This window comes from Trachypithecus francoisi, unplaced genomic scaffold (genome assembly GCF_009764315.1).
Source record: "Trachypithecus francoisi isolate TF-2019V2 unplaced genomic scaffold, Tfra_2.0 Lachesis_group18, whole genome shotgun sequence".
NCBI lineage: Eukaryota > Metazoa > Chordata > Mammalia > Primates > Cercopithecidae > Trachypithecus > Trachypithecus francoisi.
In genome coordinates this window covers 36,400,373-36,418,029 of record NW_022681463.1, presented here as the reverse complement: position 1 = coordinate 36,418,029, position 17,657 = coordinate 36,400,373, and the positions used below count along the sequence as shown (strand labels likewise).

At 33.8% G+C, this 17,657-nt stretch overlaps 1 protein-coding gene across 18 annotated transcripts in view; it reads right to left on the bottom strand.

Annotated features, from left to right (window-relative positions):
• RBM26 (RNA binding motif protein 26) overlaps positions 1-17,657 on the bottom strand; it is a 96,825-nt gene that overhangs the window by 10,111 nt on the left and 69,057 nt on the right. For all 18 annotated transcript variants that reach the window (XM_033177460.1, XM_033177471.1, XM_033177462.1 and 15 more), the window contains 3 exons: positions 16,000-16,200; positions 12,765-12,851; positions 452-565 (listed from right to left, as the gene is read on the bottom strand). In XM_033177460.1, coding sequence (XP_033033351.1) covers positions 452-565; positions 12,765-12,851; positions 16,000-16,200 — 402 coding nt within the window. The remainder of the gene's footprint in view (positions 1-451; positions 566-12,764; positions 12,852-15,999; positions 16,201-17,657) is intronic.

The following is a 17,657-nucleotide window of genomic DNA, read 5'->3' as shown; positions in this document are numbered from 1 at the left end:
TGATAGATAGGGACCGTGTCTTATTCATTTTTGTGCCTATGACAGTATCTACCATATAACAGGCATTCATTCTAATGACTAAAATGATATATGAATTAAAATAAAGGAAAGCTGAAATGTTAATAAAGCAACTGAGAATAGATTACCCTAAAACTTAAGATATTACAAGATTTCCTATGGATAAAAAGCTAATAATAATTATTGTCTCTAAGGGTAAATAAAAATGGAGTATATATATGATTTTCATATATTCTTTTTGAATTAGCAATCCACAGTTCTTCTCATTATCCAGAAAATTTAAAGTTGTTTGCATTTATCTGATATCCCCCTGCCTGGACTATGGGTCAGGAATAAAAGTTTTATGTTAAATTCACAGCCACAAAAATCACATTTTATATAAAAGCTATGAACGATTAAGGGTAAAAATAAGTGGAAAAAAAAAATAACATACTTCTTCTTCATCAGGCTCAACTTCTTCTGTTTCAACAGCTGAAATATTAGTTACTGGTTTATTCCATGCCAGTTTTAGATCTTGCCCTTTGAAACGAGCTCCATGAACTGCAGCCTAAAATGATTAAAAATATTGGAATATAAGACATTAAAAATTTCTGAAGAAAGAAAATTTCATAGTGCCTAACATTAAAATTCAAATAGCTAAAGACAACTGAAGATGGCTATCTACACGTTTGCTTTTTATTTACTATTCAATTTACTATTATAATTTACATTTCACTTTTTATGGTTATTTACTCCTACAATCAGACTAGTAATTGCAAATCCTTTTAAAAAGAAAATAAGGATAATTCCTCATAATAAAATAGAGCGATTTCACTACTGGCCAATATTTGACTAAAAGAAATATGTCTACATGTTTATAACACAATGACGACTGCTGTTTAAGATGACAATCCCAAGGTACTTCCAGATCCTAGTTTTAGTGTCTGAATCAATGTCTAAATTAGGATCAATATGCTAAATATATATTATTTCATTTTAATTACTGTTCATTTACAAATGGTATATAGTAATTATTAATCTTTAATAAATAATAATTTTGCATGTGTACATTATTTTCAAATTACATCAAATGACCAACTACCATGAAATGTTTATTGTAAAACTAATATGAAATATAACTGTCTCCATGAAAGGAAAAAAAAAACCCTCTGAACTTTTCTATCGAAAAAGTTTGTCCTACCAAGCTTTCATAACTGAATATAAAACATGAACTTACAAAACAGTCATGTCTAAGTACTTGTTATACTAAGTGGCTGGTTTGGAAACTGCATTCAAATTACAGTAACATGAACTAAGGTAAATCCAGTGTTAGCAACATACTGCAAATAACTTATACTTACATGAGATTTATAATACAATCTCAAAGTACAGCATAATGTGAAATGTAGAAACAATTACATATTCAATGATATTTGACATAAGTTGTGTGGTATTAAAATCCCCAGGTATAAATTTTAAATCTACACATATAGATTTATGATAAATTTTAAAGATTTCATGTCTATTAAAATGCTGCTCAGGAGTATTTTTGTCACAATGTGATACAACTAGAATTTTTAAAAAAATACTTACATATATTTCAATTCCAGGACAAGCTGCAATTTTTTGAAGCTATCACTATTACATAAAAATGTTTCATATTACTATAAGGCATTCTAACTGTTTAATGCAAAATACCTACTCATAAAACTCATCCTTACATTCAGCTAAAAAAATTCACCTAAAAAGCAAAGAGTTACTGACATTTTAAAAAATAAGTTATTGACAAAAATTTCTGATGATCTAACTTTACACATCTCTATATTCAGCACAAAGCTCCTCAAATCTATAAGATGAGCCTAAAACTTTCTAAAGTTTCAACTTTAATTACAAGATGATTTTCAAAGTTTTTATTAACATTGCTCCATTACAAACTTGAGAATCAGGCTGTGTAAATTTTTGAAAGAACTGAGTTTTTGCTTTCTGAAGATGTAAATTTACTCAGGAAAACTAAGAACTTCTGATGTTATAAGAAACATATTCCATAATTATACTTTCATTTTGATAAAACTATGTTTTTATATTAGAAAAGTTCAAGAAACCAATATTTCAGGTAAGTGCAACATAAAATTTTTAAAGTTTAAACGATTCCTTCTGCAACCCACCCATTTTATTTTTTACAAAGATTCAAAATTTCAGGCCACATAATGTAAAAAAGCACAGTTCATGATTATCCCTAGCCCTAGAAGATAACCACTATTCTGTGAGGAATTCGGAGTTAAATCCTACATATATTTTTCTACACACATACTAAAAGAACTTCTGTATACAAGTATGTATGATATGTATATGGAAACATACTAGTTTATAACTTCATGGTTAAATTATTAACCCAATTCTTTTTATAAATATCTCTCAATGTCCATACCAATAAATCTGTCACTTTTCTTGAATGGCCATATATAGTATATATTTAGCATAACTAAAGCAGTTTCTACGGATATGAACAATCTTGTGTATTTGTACATCTTGTGTGACTTTCTATTAGAAGCGAAATATTTCTTGACTTTTTTCACAACCTGTGCTAATTGCATTTTTCTAACTGAAGTTTGGTGATATTTTGGGCAAAATATTTTCCCCAATTGGACTTTGATTTTATGATGCACCTTTTATTGGACAGAAAGGCGTTGTTGTTGTACTTTTGTTTTTGTCATGAACAAGTTTAAAATTTTTCACATACTGAAATTTACCAATGTTTTCCTTTATGAATATCGTGCCATACCTTAAAAAGCCCTCTCGATATTAAGATTATTTTCAAAAAAAATCCCTAGGTTTTCACTATTTAAAAAAAAAGAAATTTGTAGCATGTATTAAATGTTTTATGTATTTAAAAAAGAAAAAAAAATTCATCCAATTTATATGTATTTGGATATTTAAAAAAGACATAATGCTGTCTTTTTTCCAAATAACTAGTCAATTGTCCCAACATCATTTACTGAATAACTTGTTTTATTCCTTGATTTAAAACATCTCCTTTGTGATCCATTAAAAATCCTCATAAAGTCAGGCACCACAGAACAATGTTTTAGTCAACAATGACTATATACGACAGTGGTCCCCTAAGATTTTAATAAACCTGAAAAATTCCTATTGCTTAGTGACCTTATAACTATCATAATAACTTGTTCACATGGTGATACTGGTGTAAACAAACTGATTGCGCTGCCAGTCCAGTCATATAAAAGTATGGCATGCACAATTATGTACAGCATAATACTTGAATATGGACGGCAAATGGCTGTTACTAGTTTATGTATTTACTATACTATACTCTTTATCATTATTTTACAGTGTACTCATTTTTTTTTTTAAGTTAATTATAAAACAGTCTCAGGCGGGTTCCTCAGGAGGTATTTCAGAAGAAGGAATTGTTATCAGTAGGCCATTGCCTATGATACACACATTGCCTATGACAGCTGTGTTTGTGTTACTGTCCCTCAAAACTTTCCAGTGGAACAAGACATAAAGGTACAAAACAATGATACTGATGATTCTGACCCTGTTTAGGCACAGGCTAATGTATGTGCTTGTGTCTTAGTTTTTAATTAAAAAGTTTAAAAAGTAAAACACTAAAAAAAAAGTTAAAAATAGACAAAAGTTTATTGAATAAGGATATAAAGAAAGAAAATATTTTTGTACAGCTGTGCAGCGTGTCTGTGTTTTATGCTAAGTAGTGTTACAAGAGTCAAAAAGTCTAAAAATTGTAAAGTTTAAAAGTAAAGGTTATAGCAAACTAAGGTTAATTTATTATTAAAGAAAGATAAAATATTTCTATAAACTTAGTATAGCCTAAGTGTGCAGTGTTTATAAGGTCTAAAGTACAAGTTTATAAAATAGGATAGTAATGTCCTAGGCCTTTACATTCACTCACTAACTCACCCAGAGCAATTTCTAGTCCTGCAAACGCCATTCACGGTAAGTACCCCGTACAGGTATACTATGTTTTATCTTTTATACACTATTTTTACTGTATCTTTTCTATGTTTAGATATGTTTACCTACACAAATACTTACCATTGTGTTACAACTACCTCAGTATTCAGTATAGTTAACACAATGCCACAGTTTCGTAGCCTACGACCAACAGGCTATACCATATAGTGTAGGTGTGTAGTAGGTTATATCATTTTAGATTGTGCAAATACACTCTGTGATGTGTGCACAATGAAACTGTCTAACAACACATTTTTCAGGTCATATCCCTCTTAAGTGGCACATGACTGTATAAACTTAGGCCTATTTCTGAACTGTATTGTACTGTATTATCTGCTTTGTACTGCTTTTTAACAGTACAAATAATATAAATAATTTCCTAAAGTATGCTATGGCAGTGCTTCAAGAGTTATGCATGTACTTTAAAATTTCATTAAAATATATTTTTAAAAATCAACTGTACAGCCATTTATAAAATGTTAAGGAACACCATGTTTAAACGTGCTCTACAGGATGCCTACTTGAGCAAGGAGGTAGTGGTCAAAAAAGGTGAAAGTGGAGCTACATGTACAAATCCACAAAATATGAAAGAGGGGGGAAATAGTATCGGATGAAGATAAAATTTGCTTCCCAATGCAAATGTAGCTGATAATCTAGATTAAAAAGGTAACTTTTGAAAAAACTACCAAAGTACTAAACTAAAGCCAGAAAAGATAAATCTAAACCAATCATTTCTACAAAACAGCCTGTAAAGACACATTTAATCATTAGATGCTGATAGTTTCACAAATGAATTCTATTAAAATTTTAAAAAACATATTTCCAATGCAACTTATCTCAGAAAGCAAAGAAAAATGGAAACTTTCCAATGACAACAGAGATACCTGACAAAAATATCCCTCCCAAAATTTACAAACCAATCTTACTTTTGCAAATAATTTTTAAAAGTCTTGAAAAAGAGAAAGAAAAAGAAGAGTTTAGTGATTTTTAAAAATACAGTACTATAGGATTTAAACTAGGAGAGAATGATTAGAAGCAGTACAATGAAATAAGGTGAAAAAGAAAAAAAAATTCATTGTTATACAAACATCAAAAGGCATTATAAAAATCCATTTCTAGCCTGGGCGTAGTGACAGAAACCTGTAATTCTAGCACTTTGTGAGGCTCGGACAGGCAGAGTGGTTGAGCTCAGGAGTTCAAAGACCAGCCTGGGCAACATGGTGAGACCCCCATCTCTACAAAAAATACAAAAATTAGCCAACCGTGGTGGCGTGTGCCTATAGTCCCAGCTACTTGGGAGACTGAGGTGGGAGGATCACCTGAGCTCAGGACATCAAGGCTGCAGTGAGCTGTGATCATACCACTGGACTCTAGCCTGGGTGACAGAATGAGAACCTGTCTCAAAAAAAAAAAAAAAAAAGTCCATTTCTGATCAAAAATCTTAACAGCTCTTAATGAAACAGAGTCATCTGTATTCTACCTTAAGACAAAAAGCCAGCATCACACATAATACTGAAAATACTAGAAGCATTTTCATTCCGCAAAAAAGTCAGTCACTATTACTACTATTTTTAACATTTTTCTAAAGGTAAACAAACAATGAAATAACAGAAAGTAGTAAGTGTAGAAATGTGAAAGGTAAAACTATCATTTTTAACCAAAGATAAATTGGATGAAAACCCAAAAAACCCAAGAGCAAAATTAAAATCATCAAATAGTTTGATAAGATGGCAGTTACATATTTAATAAAAAAAGATGAACAGTCTTCCTACATATGAAGAACCAGTAGAAAATATTATGGAACAAAATATATCATTTAAAATAGCAATAAAAAGATGAATTATTATGGGGAAATGTATAAGCAATATATGTTGTCTATATACAGAAACTATAAGCAGGGAGGGTGGGAGACAGATGAGGGTTGAAAAATTACCTAATGGGTACAATGTTCACTATTTGGGTAATGGGTATACTAGAACCCCAAACCCTACCAGTATGCAATATACTCATTAACAAATGTGCACATGTATTCCCTGAATCTAAAACTTAAATTAATTTTTTAAAAAACCTGGCCGGGTGCGGTGGCTCAAGTCTGTAATCCCAGCACTTTGGGAGGCCGAGACGGGTGGATCACGAGGTCAGGAGATCGAGACCATCCTGGCTAACATGGTGAAAGCCCGTCTCTACCAAAAAATACAAAAAACTAGCCGGGTGCAGTGGCGGGCGCCTGTAGTCCCAGCTACTCGGGAGGCTGAGGCAGGAGAATGGTGTAAACCCGGGAGGCGGAGCTTGCAGTGAGCTGATCGGGCCACTGCACTCCAGCCTGGGCAAGAGAGCAAGACTTCGTCTCAAAAAAAAAAAAATTAAAAAAATAAATAAATAAATAAAAAAGAAAACTTTAACATTAGTAAGTAATATACATTGGCTATATTAAAAAAATTAAAATGCTCTTACAATGTAAAAAGTACTGAAGAACTTGAAAGACAATGAGCTTTCAGAGGAAGGTTTAGTATTTGACGAAAATTTAGTATTACTATGTTCATTCTCCCATAACTTAGTCTATCTTTTGAAAGTTTATTCAAAAGTTTACACAGAAAATAAACACTTAAAACACACCAGCAAGAGTCTGAAAGTGAGTAATAATTGCGTGTGAGAGGGAATCCAAACAACTGCCCTGACAAACTACTGAGATATATGAGAAAGCTAGTTTAATTAAAACAGTGAGAAAAAGGCACATGAAGAGAAAACTTATCAGTGGAAGAGTCTGGAACACCCAAATAAACATACCGGAAATTTATATATTTCACATAAGCTTGGAAAAACTAGACTTAACTAATGAACCCAATAGGCTTCCTATTGCACTCCTTAGACCAAATAAGTTCCATGTAAATTTTTTAAAAAGTGAATGTAAAGTCTTCAAAGAAAAAAAAAGCCTATTAAGAGTACTAGAAAAAACAAGGGAAAATGTTTATCATCTCAGATTGGTGAAAGCCTTTCAAATTATAAAAAAAGATTAACCGGACAATTAACTCTTATTGTGGAAAATACAGCATAAATGAAAAGTCATAAAAATATAACCTATGAGCTAATTTCCAAATATACAAAGAGCTCCCGCATTAAGAAAAAAAAAAAAAGAATAGACTACTCAGCAACATAATAGAATGGGCAAATGACATTAATAGTTGATAGACATAAAAACAAACAGCATTTAATTAAACGTGAAAATGGCTCAACTACAATCAGAAAAGTGAATTAAAACCTAAATGAGTTGCTATTTCAGTTTGATAAAACTGAAGATAGAAAACTGATACCCCACTCCGATAAAAATGAGGACAAACTACATACCTATGCATTTTTTTTTATAAGAAAAGTAGTAAAACCACTATGTAGCGTGCACACTATGGCAAGAGTGTAGGGAAAAGGCACTCTCATACATCTTTGGTGGGCAAATAAGTATAACCTGTATGGTGGGCAATCTTCATTAAAAATTTAAACGTACATATCCTTTCACCCAGCATGTTGGTGTCAGTGAGAAAGGTGGAAAAAATTAAGACACATTAAGACCCATGAGATGAAGAAAGAACCATATGGTCTAGAATTAACAAGCATCAGAGTGAATTCTGAATTTATCTTTATCTATCTACTTGCATGTGTGTATATAAGTGTATGTATTAAAAACTTTATAGCCCAAATTAAATCCAAAGTATCAGTATGAGCTCTAAATTTATTTCATCTTTATACATGTGTATATATGTGCATATATATATATATATATATATACACACACACACACACACATGGTTTTTTTTTTTCACTCCCAGCTCTGACAGCTGAGGATTAGTGACAGTAACATACTTAATAGTAATGCATAGCTGTAGTACCCAGACTGTAGTGTCTAAATACCTTTGCCTAATAAATAAACCAAAGCTCCTTAGAGAAAGGGTCAATTTCAGGTCTGGAAGAGAGAGTGTTTAAAATGAACCTAGAACACCTCTTTATACCAGAAGGAACAAAACTATCGCAGATCACTTGGGTCCTGTCAAAAGAACTCAGGAGCCAACCTGTAGTCTCCTGGCCAAAGATGGAATAACTTTTACATTAATAATTGACAGCAATGGATTTGTACCCATAAAATATTTACGAACTTATGACTGCATAACACCAATCAAGCTGTATGAAAATATGAACCTCATCTAGATCCTAATTTTTAAAAAGTAAACTTACAAGAAATTAGACAAATGTCAACCCTGACTGCATATTTGATATTTAGAAATATAATTTTTAGGTGTGAAAGTAGTACTGTATTTTTTAAGGCTCTATCATTCGAAGAGCCAACCTACGTGAAAAACTAAATGAAAAAAGAAGGAATCGAACCTCCAGAAACTGGTTCCATCATTTAAGGTTCTATCATCTAAAATGTTTACAGATGAAATGATACAATGACTATGAATAGCTCCAAAATATGGAGTGGGCAAGTTGTAGTGAGTGAATTATAGACGAAATAAGATTGGCCCTAAGTGGATAACTGCTGAAGCTCAATGATGTGCATGTGGGAATACATTTTACAATTCTGATTTCTACACTATAAAATGTACAAAAAAAACTGAGTTTTACATCTGAAATATTTTATTTAGAGGCTTGTCTCTAGTCTTTTGACTACTCTTACACACATTCATTCAAAGCTTACAGCAAATTAAGGAAAACAGGCATATATACAACAGAAAGCAAAAAGGTTAAAGATCTAACAAAGGAGGAAAAAACTATGAAAAGTAATTGTGGATTCCATATCTTACATGGAAAATGTTCTGGAAACAATTAAGTTTGGAAAAATGTTGGGTGAAACAAAATTAAACAGGTTTGTTTACCTCTGGACTTAGTTCATTTAGACTACACTTCTAAATGTAATATAAAAATGCAGCCTTTCACAAACTTATGTGACAAGAGAATCCTTTGTTAGGGGATCTCTTGCAGAAACAGTCTTTTGCAAAAACTATGGAGAAAAGTGACTTGAGATATAGATAATCACCAAAGAGTAAATTGCAATCCTATGGTTCCTTACATTTTTAGTAACGATAATATAACTAATATATAAAAGAAGTCTAAAAGCAAGTTTATTAATATTTGTAATGTTATAGAATGTTAAAGGAGTTATGAACACAAATACATATAATTATATAATATATATGACCACAAATTTTTAAAAACATGCAAAATGTAATTTTTAGAAGTTACAAAGAAAAGACTTCCAATTCTTTAACTGCTGTGTTCAATGCACATGGCTACTTTCCCACAAGCTTCAGACCTCAAGTTACTAATTCTGGTGGCACAGCGCCCATCACATAGCAGCACTTAATAACTATTAAGTATCAGTCAAAACACACACACAAAAACTCTGCTATGCACATAATTTGACTTCTTTTGGTTGAATCCATTTAGTAAAACACGATTCTCTTTCCCCCTATTTTTTGCTAAGATAGGGTCTGGCTCTGTTGCCCAGGCTGGAGCACAGTGGCATGATCTCAGCTCACCACAACCTCTGCCTCCTGGGCTCAGGTGATCCTCCCATCTCAGCCTTGCAAACAGCTGGGACTGCAGGTGCGCACCACCACACCTGGCTAATTTTTTGGTAGAGATGGGGTTTCTCCATGTTGCCAAGGCTGGTCTCGAACTCCTGGACTCAAGAGATCCACCCCACCTGGCCTCCCAAAGTGGTGGGATTACAGGTGTGAGCCACTGCGCCTGGCCCCTCTTTCCTTTTGATATAAAAAATTGTACCTCTCGGCCGGGCACAGTGGCTCACGCCTGTAACCCCAGCACTTTGGGAGGCCGAGGAGGGCGGATCATGAGGTCAGGAGATCAAGACCATCCTGGCTAACATGGTGAAACCCCTTCTCTACTAAAAACACACACACACACACACACACAAATCAGCCAGGCATCGTAGTGGGTGCCTGCAGTCCCACTTACTAGGGAGGCTGAGGCAGGAGGATGGCATGAACCCGGGAGGCAGAGCTTGCAGTGAGTTGAGATCTCACCACTGCACTCCAGCCTGGGCGACAGAGCGAGACTCTGTCTCAAAAAAAAAAAAAAAAAAATTGTACCTGAGTTTGGGACTATAGGTTTCATTTTTGGTCTGATTATTCTAAAACAGCAACTTAATTATTCCTATTCTGAACAGGATCTAGGACTCCTACAAAGGTACAGTAACAATTCAGGGCAGAAAAGATAATATTCTAATCAGGTCATGGAAGAGACTACTTCTTTATTCTTGTCTGAGTACTTATCTGACTTTAGTACTTTGGCATGCTGATATACAAAACAACAGAAAATAAGGTAACAGGAACCATCTTCTAGGTAACAAGACAGAGTCAAACCATAAACCATCTTAACCTAAAGCTAGAAGTGTTCTGCTTATATTTCTAGTCTTTAAAATGCTTCAATATTTTTCCTGAGGAAAATTTCTCACTTTTCAGTTATATCTGAATGTCTCAATTACCTTATTTATTCCTGTACTTTCACTTTGAAATACTATGCATCTATTGGTTATAGAAAATAAATTCATTCACTCATCTAGGACAATGGTCCAGAAAATAAGAACAATGTAATATTTGAAAGTAAACATTGGCAAGAGCTGACAATTTTTCCTTGGGAAGTCTATCCTTTATTGCGAGTTTATGTTCTCCTACATTTTCAGTGTTAAAATTTCCTTTATTTTATATAACGATGGTGATAGTACACGACAATCTTTTTGTATTTTTAAAGTATTCTTCCCTGGCAAAATAAAAAATTGATACCTCTATGACAAACACACAAATTTTTAAATTCCTAAACTTTACTGTTCCCTGAAATCCAAAAGTTTGAAGACCACTGCTCTATATGTATCCTGCTTGTATAAGATAAGCTTCAACTTAATTTTCTATTCTTTCCAACACTACAAAATTTTAAGAAACTTTCTGGTTTAAGGTTATGTTTATGGTTTAACAACTTTTATAACTAAAAATCTAAACATTTATCATAGTAGTGGTCATTACTCTTTTTAGTCTATTAAGTAAATCCAACTAAAGCTATTTCCTCTAAATAGGTAACTCTCATTAGACCTAACTTGACCTTAGTTATTCTGTCACTTATTCAACCTTCCTGTAATTCAGTGTTAAAGTCTTCCTTATACATTAATCCCTGGTATTTTTGATTGCTATTCACTTTGAAAAATACATTGTATAAACATCTAAGGTACAAAAAGCAAGACCCAAGAAAGAAGGTATGTGTCAACAGGTCTTTCCCTGAGCAAAATTTCCAAAAATTAATTAAGAAGCAAGAGATGTTAATTTTTTCTCAGCCATATAAGCAAGCAAGGGAAGTAGTACATATTTAAAGTTCTTACTAAATCCACAAATTTGGCAATATTTTAACCATTTGTACACTAACAACTATCATTGTTTTACAATACCACTATTCCCTAGAAAATACATAGAACATAACTACCTATCTAGCAATAGACTAAAAATTGTCAACTGAAGCCACCACTGAAAGGAAGTTTATTCTACACCTGCACTTAACAATACCCTGGAGAGAACATTTAATCAACGATATACCCTTTTCAATATAACATACACACATACAAGAGTTTTAAAATCTCATCAATTTTAAATTACTTTTTACTTTCACAAAAGATCATTAAAGAAATGATTATTCAAAACTAGCTTTAAAAAGAGAACACCCTAAGATCAGGAATTCCTATTTTAAAAAATAGTGTACTACCCCCAACCTTCACCCCCAAACTAGATTATTTTAAGGCTCCAGTTGAATGACTTATCAGACCCATAGTCTTACACTGGTTACAATGCTCCAAAGGCAACTTCTATCAGGTAAGCAATGTACCACTGTGCTGGCAGAGAACATTCACTACAAAGAGGATAAATAAATTTAGAGGTTTTTTCAAAACTTATTTAAGTTGTAATCAACTTAAAACTTATGAAAAGCATACCACTCTTTCATTTGGAAAACTATTTCATCCCTGGAACAATGGCAAGGACAAAACAGTGACATTGTCTTCTCTGTAATTCCTGAAGAAAGAACACACAGAGCAAAAAAGGCCCCTATGAATACCCCACACCTCACTCCCATTTTCCTTTTTTTAATCTTTGGAACCCAAATGAAAGACAAAGTTGCATATATTCCGGTCAGTCCTTGGAAAGACAATTCAAGATTGATGGTTTAAGGTAACCTTACTAAAAGTACCCTCAAAGTTAGAGGTATATACCATGTCTTAGGCAAAAAGTCACAGAAGTCTAGTTGGGGCTATGTTGAACTAGGGACACTTCTTTTAGAGTTCACCCTGATGAGACCAGAAAGCAGCAGATGAGGAATGGTTAAGATGGGCAGACATTAGAACTGCTTGTACCTTATCCCTCACCACTCATTCGGCCAAAGCAGATCCTGTTTTGGGTCAGCTGAAAAAAAAGAATAATGGGCAGTGAGGTGGCCCTATCTATTATGAAAAAGAAAGAAAGGAGAATTCCTGGTATCTCATGACAACACAATTTGACATTCCACTTGGTGACTAAATACGTATTTTAATTATATTACATTATACACAGAATTGCTTAACTGCATTAGGACATTCTTTGAGGGCATGAATTCCACTTCAGGTGTTCTACCTATTATCAAAGCATATTATTTAGTAAGTTAAAAAAAAAATTCATTTACATTAAAACTTAAAAGTAATACTTATAAATTATTTAAATCTGAATTGATAAATTATTTTGAAAACTTACTGCTTCAGCTTCTGCTCTTGTCTTGAATGTAATTACTGCATGAAGTGAAGAATCATCAATCTGACAATCTTCAATTTCACCATATTGCTTTAAATTAAAAAAAAAAAGTATTTCCTCCAAATAAATATTTTGAAATATCCAAAAATCTTAATGGTATTAAAAAACATTAAAATACTAATAAATATAACCCATAATACACACCAACTCATAATGGTTAACAGAAAAGTATGGTGAGCAACTTATTTTAGTGTTTGATATTATAAGATAAAAGGTAGTCCTATCTTCCAATCTTACTCACAATTCACACTTCCCAGAATTAGTAAGACTTATACTCAATTGAACTATGCTTTAAATGAAGGAAATAACGGTCAAAGCCTGAGCTTTCTTGCTAACTTTCCTCTTATACTCATTAAACCAATCCCAAGATAAACTCTTTCTTAAGCAACATACTGAATCCTCAGAATTTCTATAAGTTTTTGGTACCATTCCCAATAAATGGTGAAAGAAAGAAAAAGAAAATTTAAGTTAACTTCCTCAAAGTTAATTGTTAATTACTGGGACGAGATTCAAGTTCTCCTGATTCAAAAGTTTAACATTCTAACTGACCATGGTTTTGCTTACTACACACTCCACTGTACTTTATACTTGTTTACAACATTTAAACACTAAACACATTATATTATTCCTGTTTGTGGTTTGTTGGATTTTTTCCCTCATGTGTGGGAGGATTTTTCTACAAACAGCAATCTTTATCCCACAAAATTCTAGTCCTTTATATATCATTACCAACATCTTCCTTCTTATACCCCCAAAGTTTATAACTGTAATCTCCTTAGATCCACACATATCATAAAAATGTTCTGTAGAGCACAGTAAAGAGAATGTCCTAGAGCCACTAAGATTCTAGCTCTGCCAGTTATTAGCTGTGTAAACAAGTTACTTAACCTCATCATGCATTATTTTCTTCATTTCTAAAATGGGCATAATAAAGGTATCTGGCCGGGCGCGGTGGCTCAAGCCTGTAATCCCAGCACTTTGGGAGGCGAGGCGGGCGGATCACGAGGTCAGGAGATCGAGACCATCCTGGCTAACACGGTGAAACCCCGTCTCTACTAAAAAAATACAAAAAACTAGCCGGGCGAGGTGGCGGGGCCTGTAGTCCCAGCTACTCGGGAGGCTGAGGCAGGAGAATGGCGGGAACCCGGGAGGCGGAGCTTGCAGCGAGCTGAGATCCGGCCACTGCACTCCAGCCTGTGCGACGGAGCAAGACTCCGTCTCAAAAAAAAAAAAAAAAAGGTATCTACCTCTCAGGGTTATCCAAATAACTCATAATGAATTATCATAAGGCACTCAGAAGGCATACCTGACACAAAGTAAGTACTCTATAGGTTTTCAGTTATAATATTTATTATTATTACTATTACTACTGGTACTGGAAGATACAGCATTTTTGTTAATCACAATTTGTAATAGTTAATGGCCCTTTAATATTACAGATATTAAATAATGTCAATTTTTTTCCTTTGACATCCACCATGTGTTCAAATCACAGATTGAGAGAAAGAAGCTAAACTTCAACTAAACTTAAGACTAATAATTTAAATGTGAACTTTGGAGGGAAATTTGAATGTCCAAATGCATATCAGAATTTTTATTTAGAGGCTCTGAATATTCTCCAGCCAAAAGAACTTTAGTCTCACCAAAACATAATCACAACAAACTCACTTCGTCTGTTTGGATTATTTTAGCACATTCGTTGTTAGTTTCCTGATTAGTTGTAAAACTATACACAACATACAAATTATCTGGATCTCCTTTCTCTTGTGGAAGGTGTGGAAGTAGGGTACACAGCAGGGAAGAGTTGGGCAAGATTTATCTCCAAGCTCCTTTCTAGTTCTCTAATTCCGTTCTTTATCCCTTCAAATCCATCAAGAACAGGACTTTAGACTCCTCATTCTTAAATACTAATCATTTTGGTTATTTCTTAAACATAAACCATTTCTGTCAATATCTCCTTATGTCCCGACAAAATATCTGTAACTGCTGCAAGCCTCCAATAACACCTAAGTCTGAATTTTTAAAAGGTTAAATCATTTATGTACCTACCTACTAGCTTACCTTTTCTTTAAGACCTAAACTACAGTATTACTACTTCATGAAACTTTCCTTTATTGTTTTTTCCATCATATGCCAGTGTGATACTTCTCTAAATTACTATTTATAGTGCTTAATAAATTATAATTTCATTATAAATTATGTCTGTAGTTTACTCTGTGTTAAACTGATATATGCAAAAGCCTTGAGGATAAATAACTGATTATTTCCTTCATATCTCCAGAGCAACTATTAAATATAATGCTGAGGGTAAAACTGATGCTTAGTAACCAACCTCTGGGATACCACTAAGAATCACAGCATTTGGGATGAAAGGGTCATTCAGCAGGTATAATCTTCATTTTGAACATGAGCCTAATAAATCCCAGGAAGTCCAAGTTAAATAATGGATTAACAGAGACTAGAATCCCATTCTCCCTTCTTGTAGGTCAATCTATTACCATTAGATAAAGTCTTTTTCATTACACCCTGACACAGACTGAGGCAACTTCTAGATCATAGGTCAAAATTTTATCTTGTTTCAATACTGGGTCAGCTAGATCAAGAATATATTTTTAACAAATACAAACCCTATTTTAATTTTTAAAAATCTGGATGGCCCATGCAATATGTTAACTTTTTCTTTAAAAGTAAGTATCAAATAAAACTAAACCACATTTAGGAGTAACATATATAAAATTTGATAATTAGATATAGATGCTGAAGGAAAGGGGAAATCAATTAACACTGCCAGATTTCTGGTTTGCATAACTGTACAGATGGGGTGTAGGAGCAAGATAAGCAAAATTCTGAAGATGTTGAGTCTTAGATGTGAGATACCCAAATGGAAGTGTGAAGCTGGCACAGCTGCCAAATCTCTGAAACAATAAAGTTTATATTGTTCACTTCACAGTACTTCATGGCCTACTAAGTGTAAGAATAGTAATGTCTCTTCTAGATAATTACACAAATCCTACAGTTTGTTTTTAAATTAACAAAAAAATTCAAGATTATTCAAACCCTTTGTTCAGATTAACGAGTTGGAATTACTTATGTCCTTTTCATAACATCCTCTTTAAATATGTCTACTATCCCCAGTGATGATTATCAATATTTGTTTTGTTGAGCAGTAAGAAAGTACCGCAAAATGAGGAAGAAGATCTTCTCTATCGCTCTCTGTAAATGCAGAAATCTCCAATGCCCTGGGACGGTGATCCACCACAGCATGACCAGGCACACCTCGTCCTCGCCCTCGCCCCCTGCCTCGGCCATGAACTGCACCTCGACCTCTTGAATGAATTCCTCTGCCCCGACCAGATGAAAGAATCCCTCGCTTGGCAGCCTAGAAGAGATCAGACACACAGGTTAAACAATGCTGCGATTACTAACACAAGCCAAGCATTACACTCTGGCAGATGAATAAAACTTCAATGCAATTTGACAATGTATTCAAATGCTCTACAGAAGGATCTCATAATTTAAATCGGGATTTTAGTTTGGTGAAAGTAAACGTAGGTGGCTAGTAAACTGAAACAAAAAAATAACACTGAGGTCTTGGAATTACTAACTGTGCCTTTTTCTAAGTTCTTGCTCTCTAAGGTATCAGGCTATATCACCAAAAGATCAGCAACTCCTGATTTCCAAGTATACAGTGTTAAATGTTACTTCAGAAGTCAGGTTAATCAACAGATAAATAATACCTACATTCACAATAAATATTTTTTCCAGTTATGATTTTCAAATACAATGTTTCTATTTGTTTGCCAGTTGACTTCAATAGGTACAGTTATCTCAAATCATTTTAATTACTTACCTCTATCATTATAGAACCATTGTAACATATTGATATTCTACCACATTATTCTGTATGACAGCACACCATTCCTTCATTCCACAAATACTTAATGTGCACTTTCTGTGTACAAGTCTTTACTCTCATGAAACTCAAATCCTAAGTGTAAAGAAGCACTAAACACGCCTGTAATCCCAAAACTTTAGGAGGCTGAGGCAGGCAGATCAACTGAGGCCAAAAGTTCAAGACCAGCCTGACCAACATGGGAAAACCCCGTCTCTACAAAAAATACTGAAATTTAGCCAGGCCCAGTGCCTGTAGTCCCAGCTACTCGGGAGGCTGAAGCAGGAGAATCACTTGAACCCGGGAGGCGGAGGTTGCGATGAGCCAAGATCGCGCCACTGCACTCCAGCCTGGGCGATAGAGCAAGACTCCATCTCAAAAAACAACAACAAGAACAACTAAGTTATTTAATTGTATTAATGAGAAGTGACTCAAAACGTGAAGAAATGCTTTAAGATTTGAAAAGAACGTCAAAGATTTGCAGTGAATAACCCACTAGAATGTATGTCCCCTGAAAATATTTTTTTTTCCATTTTCTTCTCTGCCTTATTCCCAGCAGTAGCTGGTGGATTGTATTTAATACTTGTTCAATGAGTCAAAGGAGGAGCAAAGAAAAAGGCAAGAATGAGGTAGGGGTTACGGCATGAAAAAAAGCATCAACACTGAAAGAAATGTAATTTCTCAAAGAATGAATATAATTCAGTGTAGTTGGATGGGGAGATAAGCCTGGAGAGAGGCAGAGTCAGATTACACGTAACTTTAAGGATCATGTAAAGGATTTTGAGTTTTATCCCAAGAGCCATGAAAATAAACTAAAAGATTTTAAGCAGTAAAAGAGTGATGTAACCAATCAGTGTTGAAGAGGATATTCTGGCTAGAGTTTTAAGAACAGAGTAGAAGGAAGAAAAGAAGCTAGGAAACCATTCAGTACGCCACTACGAAAG